The sequence below is a fragment of the Gouania willdenowi genome, chromosome 1, assembly GCF_900634775.1.
Source record: "Gouania willdenowi chromosome 1, fGouWil2.1, whole genome shotgun sequence".
In the NCBI taxonomy this organism is placed as follows: Eukaryota; Metazoa; Chordata; class Actinopteri; order Blenniiformes; family Gobiesocidae; genus Gouania; species Gouania willdenowi.
In genome coordinates this window covers 22,931,259-22,938,251 of record NC_041044.1, presented here as the reverse complement: position 1 = coordinate 22,938,251, position 6,993 = coordinate 22,931,259, and the positions used below count along the sequence as shown (strand labels likewise).

General features: G+C 40.5%; 1 protein-coding gene across 1 annotated transcript; it reads right to left on the bottom strand.

Annotated features, from left to right (window-relative positions):
* Positions 1-486: 486 nt before the first annotated feature.
* Positions 487-2,535, bottom strand: LOC114465987 (cyclin-dependent kinase 4 inhibitor B-like). The gene is made up of 2 exons (XM_028451402.1): positions 2,185-2,535; positions 487-1,211 (listed from the first exon to the last, which is right to left on the bottom strand). Exons 1-2 carry the CDS (start codon positions 2,311-2,313, stop codon positions 969-971), a joined length of 372 nt encoding a protein of 123 aa, XP_028307203.1. The 5' UTR covers positions 2,314-2,535; the 3' UTR covers positions 487-968.
* Between the last annotated feature and the right edge of the window lie 4,458 nt (positions 2,536-6,993).

Below are 6,993 nucleotides of genomic sequence, written 5' to 3'. Positions count from 1 at the left end.
GTTGCTGTCGTAATCATAATTAAATTGTAATTGAGTTTAAATAATTTACTTTTTAATTTTAATTGCCATGAAAATTCTATAAAATTGTCAATTCGATTTAACGCAAAACTGGGGAACCATGTTATAGTTCCATGTACAGTTCTACACATATGTAGTTTACAAGTATTGAAGTGTTTCATATAAAGCTTTCCCACATTTTACCATTTTAAAAACATTGAAATCTGGTGGTATACAGACACAAAAAAGGCTCAGATGCTCACACTATAAATATTAAACCTATTTTTTAATTAAGAAGCCTAACAAGGTAACCAATACATAGGAAAGAAATTAAATGATATGTATTTGTTTTTAATGTATTTTACAGCTGATTTTGGACCTGTTGTCATAAGAGATGCTAACGCAAGAGGAAGGTTATTTTTTTTCAGATTCAGTCATTGTGATCAATTGTAATTCAACTTAAGTAATTGAGAACAACATTGTAATTGACTTTCTGAGGATAAAAAAAAAAAAATTGTAATTAGAAAAAATGCTGGTCACTGTAATCGTAATTAAAAGTGTAATTGTAATTGAAATATGTTATTGACCCCCCAACCCTGGTGCAAAGTGTTTAAAAGCTTTAGGTTATTAAACATTTGGTACATTAGATGTACTACCTTTAAAAGCTGATAATACCAGCGTAACTACAAGAACATCTAGTTCAAAGCGCACGTGCATGAAAGCAGTGAAAGCGTTTAAACGCGGACCATAAGACATTATTGATATTTATCTAATTTATGGTGAATCTGTCAATAATCCCTGATTTCGTTACCAAAACAATAACGACATTTTCGTCCAGTCAGTATGCTAATAAATTGTCGCTAGAAATAATTCAGTGCACATGTTGTAGTGGTTTTGTGCAGCGGGGCCTCGTCAGCAAGCAGGCCTCGCTTTGCACCACCATAGAAGAAGAAAACCCAAGGCAGGTATTTTCACAGACTCCGCAGGAAGCTAACCACGTCCTCCTTCGAGGCCACATCAACCGGCAGCTGGTTAGTGTTGTTCCGGGCCAAAGGGTTACCCTGGAACCGCACCAGCAGCCGCACGGTATCCAGGAAGCCGGTCTGGGCCGCGTCGTGTAGCGGGGTCGCACCCGTGGTTGGGTCGAACACATTAGGATCAGCTCCGTACTTCAGTAAGAGAAGAGCTACCCGAGGGTTGCCCATCATCATCACCTACGGACAGGACACACCCAGGTTAGTGATACTACAGCGTTTATTAAAAGATCTGATAAATCATTTATCATATCTGTCGAGTTTTGGATTTGAAAATAAGGGAAATTTTCAGGCGATTTGCTGTGATGAGCCACAAAACCTCAGTTACTCATCTAACAGAACGTGTAACTGTGTCACACTGCTGCTTTTAAATAAACGCTCTGTGACATTTACTCGAGTTGTTTGGTTTTTCGGCTTGTGCACGTGTGTGTCGTGCGTGTGTGTGTTGATACTTGACGGGTGTGTCATTTATAGGAATGTCTTTGTATTTATAACAGTATTGTTTTTATTATTATTATTATTATTATTATTATTATTATTATTATTAGACTTCGCTTTAGGGGGAAATGTAATATTATAAACAACCCAGCTTTTTCCCATCCTGTTTTCTCTAAATGAAAAAATAAAATAAAATAAAATGCTTCTCATATAAAAACGATGCAGTTCATTTACTCCTGTAAAAAAAATAACGATAATAATGGAAATAATAATAATAAATAAAACTTAAAATGTGTCATGAACATTTCTCAGCCTTTTTAAAAAGCTATTTCTAATGCGCACATTACAAGATGTCGGACCTTTTCATTATACACTACACCTTGTTGCAATAAATAAATAAATAAAAAGCTTCAGTGATAACTAAATACATATACATCTGTGTTACTGAAAGATTTACAGCCTTTATAAAATGGTATGTTTTCTTTCACTTTCAGGTATTTTATAGTTTGTTTTTTTTTATAGATTGTTGTGTTTGAAGATAACTACTTACTTTTGCTTCTGTCATGTTCCACAATGGTAACATAAAGTAAAGTGGATTCATTTACAGTGAGCGCTGGTGTTTGTTTTCTAGCCCTTCGCGTTTTAAAGGCTATTTAAAAGTGATGAGCAGACAGAGTTGTGGTTAAAAAGGACCGATGAGGCTGCAGACACTGACCTGAAGCGGGGTCCGACCGAAGCGGTTCCACCCGTTGACATCCGCCCCGGCCCGGAGCAGCTTCTCCACCTGGGCAGCGTCTCCTTTCGCTGCAGCCGAGCACAGAGCATCCTCCAGTCCGCCTGTCATGCCCGTTTCACGGCTGCTTTCTGAGAAGGAGCCCGGGATGAATATTGAAGAAAAGACGCTATTGAAAAACAAACGACGCGGAGAAGAGTGGAGTCTACTCGGTCAGACGCTGTTGGATGTGTCCGTCCCGCTGTCGATTACACAGAGAATGAGGAACAGCCGTCCGTCCGACAAGGAATCGGTGTCTGGTCCGGACTTGTCAGTGTGTATGTGATGTCACAAGCTGTGGCAACACTGCGCATGCGCATTTACAGTTACAGTACACGGGCTTCTTTTTTGTTTTTTTGTTTGCACATGCTGTCAAAGGTCAACACTACAAGAAGTGCAATCTTTTTTTAAACAGCAAGAGAGCAGGGGGTGGGGCGGGGGGGTGTGGAGGGGGAAGAGAGCAGGGGGTGGGGGGAGGTGGAGGGGGAAGAGAGCAGGGGGTGGGGGGAGGTGGAGGGGGAAGAGAACAGGGGGTGGGGGGGAGGTGGAGGGAGGTGGAGGGGGAAGAGAGCAGGAAGTGGAAGGGGGTGGGGAAGGGTTGATTACTGTAAAGTGAGAGTGAGATGTGAAGTTGTAGATGTGAGGCTTAACTATAATGGTGATGGTTGTGGGCAGAGGGAAGGAGTCAGTGGTAATACCTGAAACAGGTATTTTGGATCAACGTGTCTAAAGTTTAAAGTTTTATCCCACATTCCAAGGCAAGTATCCCAAGAAGTTATCTGTACTGCTTGAAGTTGGTATTGAGTCTTCCTTGAGCCTTCAAACTGGCAACATGCTTTCCTCAGCACAGAATTCTCCCAGTTTCCTACCGCCTGCGTGTGTGTAGGTGCTGGTTGGTTGTAAGATTTTACTTGTGACCAACTTAGAATAAAAGATAATTAGCAAAACCCTTGTCATCTTTCCTTGAAGCTGATCATGAAAGAACTGGGAAGGTAAAGGTAAAAAAAACCTTACAACACCAACATAACCAGTTAAAAAAAGCTTTTTAAGACATATACAGTATCAGAATCAGAATCAGAATCAGAATCATCTTTATTGGCCAAGTGTATGTTGTACACACGAGGAATTTGACTCGGTCAACATTAGAAAGAATAAGAAAGAAGACCCACAATTTTACCTAGGACAGCAATAATATATAACATGTATATAATGGTATAAAATATATTAATACTTACTAAACATAATAAAATGTTGTTTTTTCTTTTTAAATTATATATATATATATATATATAAATAAAACTTGGGCAGAAAATATATTCAATGCATATTGTAAAAACAGTAATATTAGTGGGAAAAAAATGTGTGATATATTATGTAGAGAACCTTGTTTTGTTGTGTTGTGATGGGGTAGACCCTTTCAGCTGAAGAATTAGAGTATTAGACAAATGAGTGTTGTTTTGTTTTTCTGAAGTCTGCCGAATTAAATTCGAATTCATTGTCCACACTTAAAAAAAAAATGCATCTCACACCTTAAAACATTTATGGGAGCTTCACAACCAAGAATGAAACAAATTATTATTCATCTAATCCCCACCTCATTGGGGGCCATATTGTTATCCTGCGTCTTTTATTCTTTTTTTTTTTTTTTTTTTGAGGAAATCCAACTTCCCATTTGCAAAAAATCACCAAATTTTGAACAAATTTCCAGTTCTATGCCCAGTTACCTCAGTCACAATAACAGGCACATCCTAAAGTTGGCGCTACAGCACTAAATTGTAAAAATGGGAGAAGTCACAACAAATCAACCATATGTGCGACATATTTGCAACTTTCACCAAATGTTGCCCCAATGCTGAAGAAACTTATATATGTTTGAAACTATTTCAAATTATGAAGCTCACCTTGTTTTTTTTAAAAAATCTCCTCCAACATTTCAGCTGAATTAAAACCATGCAGCACATCTTCAGACTGTCCTACACAAACGATCCACACAGACTTTTGATTTATCAAAAATTCGGCATAAAATATTTGAATGTAAACTTTGATGTAAACATATACTTGCAAATGTTTTGCTAAATACATTTTCAATGTTCATTTAAAAAAATACAATAGTTTGGAGTCATTGTTTGTAAAATGTCCAAATTTTACCTCTTGAACTGATTTTTAAAAAAAAATTTATTTTACGGTATTTTGAGTTTTGATGTAATGCACAATTCAAGTCAAAAATGTTATTTTTAAACATCAGATTTTCATTGATGGAGCCAAAAATTCATTGTTAAAAACAAACTACCAACATCTCCATTCTGTCTAGATGAAATGTATGTTTTTTTTGTTAATTATTTGTGTTAGCTCACTGATATACAGGATGTTCCATATATACGTGTATTAATTATGCTTGACCTTTTAATTTATTGACTAATTTTTTGTCAATAAATAAGCAGCTGTAAAACTCCTAAAATGAGGGAGAAGTGCCAGAATTTGTGAGTTCAAGCCTGAGCTGACATAAAATGGCTGTTAGAATGCTACCTTTTCTCATCTGCCTACTCTGCTTGTTGCTCAGAATTGCCTAATATTATCTGAAGATTAAAGTTGACCTCAAGCTATAATCTTGCATATTTAACAGTTTATAAATATAATTTTATCACTGTGCATAGTTCCTGTTATGAACATATATGCACATCTGAATGAGGTAACCTTTTTTTAAAATGATCATAATAACAATAATAATAATAATAATAATAATAATAATAATAATAATAATAATAACAATAATAATAATATACAACTTTATTTCTATAAATGAAAACAATGTTATGAAGAAACCTTTAAAACTACTTTTATAAAGTAGTCAGTTTTGTCTTTTGTAGTGTAATTAGTTGTGACCCACACTCCTATCAGCTGCTTCGATCATGTGAATTGAACAAAGCTACCACACAGACCCCAGGCAGATGACACTTTGTCATCTATTACTGATGGGTTTGTAAAACTGATGGTGTGACAACTCACACAGGACCTGTTAAATATTGACTGACTCCCCAAATTGCTGTGATAATGTATTGTAATGTCGAGCCTCCAGCCGTAATCCAAGTTTTGTAGTCTTTAATGAAGCACGTTGAAACCCGACTACTGTGGGCCGTAGTCGACGCCAAAAACAACAGAACGCAGGTACCGTCTTACTCTCTCCAAACTCACCCCCGACTCTCATTTACACTCCTTTCCCCCCCCGCTTACACACCTCCTCCCCCCAGCCTCCCAGCCAATCACCACTTATAACTCCCGTAAACAAAGATACACATTGGTAGGGAAAGCTGTACGTAACGATGGTGCATTCAAAGCCATGGGACATCTCAACATTAGTGAATCATTGAATACACAACAAGTAGAACAACATAAACATAGGACCCAGTCCGTTACACAACCCCCCCCCTCACAAAGACCCTCGCCCTCGAGGGTTACTGAACAAAGTCCTTCCAGCGTGCAGGGGGCCTCCGTGTTCGCCGGGGCCTTCTTGTGGCAGGGGTTATTAAATCAGATGGAGCCCAGGAAAAGCGTGTCAGCTCCTGATTAATGTCAGTGTAAGACCCTTGAGGGGGTTCAGGAGCAGATGGTGCCAGTTGGGGCGATGAACACAGAGCAGGTAAGGAAGCATCAGTCTCAGGACTCAACCATTGTGGAACGGCTGAACCCCGGTATGGAGCCAGCCGGTCCTGATGTAACGCAACTCTCCTCCCTCTTGGTGGCAGCTGGACTCGGTAAACCACCTCTCCAAGCCTTTCAAGGATTCTGCACGGCCCCATCCAGTTACTGTCCAACTTAGGGCACCTACCCTTTCTTTTCCGCGGGTTATATACCCAAACCAACTCCCCGGCTGCAAACTGACGTCCCGTGGCTCGGATGTCATAGTTCCTTTTCTGCCTCGCGCCTGCAGTCTCCATCTGATGTCTAGAAAAACTGTGGGCAGATTCCAGGCGGTCCTGCAGTTTCCGAGCGTAGATTGGCCCCGGGGGGTCAGTAGGAGTATCCGGTGGTCTCCCCACCAACATCTCAGCTGGGGTTCGGATCTCCCTGCCCAGCATCAGGAGAGCCGGGGAACATGAAGTAGAATCCTGGGCAGCGGAACGGTAGGCCATCAGCACCAGTGGGACGTGGTTGTCCCAATCCCGTTGATGACTAGCTGTCACGATTGCCAACTGCTGAGCCAATGTGCGATTAAACCTTTCGACTAATCCATCACTCTGTGGATGGAGTGGAGTGGTGCGGGTTTTCCGGGCACCTAGTCTCTCACACATGACGGCAAATACACGAGATTCAAAGTTCCTGCCTTGGTCTGTGTGGATTGTCTCTGGAACCCCAAACCTGCTAAACATTCCGCCAATCAGAGCGTCCACCACAGTCTCTGCCTCTTGATCAGGGAGACTGTAAGCCTCTGGCCACTTAGTAAAGTAGTCCATTGCAACAAGGATGTAGCGGTTTCCTTTCTCTGTACATGGAAATGGTCCCAAAACATCAATCCCTACTCTTTCCATTGGAGCCCCTGTGTGAAACTGTTGGAGCAAAGCATGTGACCTCCCGGTGGGGCCTTTCCGGGCAGTGCAGCTGTCACAGAGGCGACAGAAATCCTCCACATCTCTCCTCTGCTTCCCCCAGTAGAACCCCTGACGCAGGCGGCAAAGTGTTTTTGTGACACCGAAATGTCCTGATCCAGGCGCTCCGTGCATCGCCCTCAGGACAGCATCCCGTAGAGAATGTGGT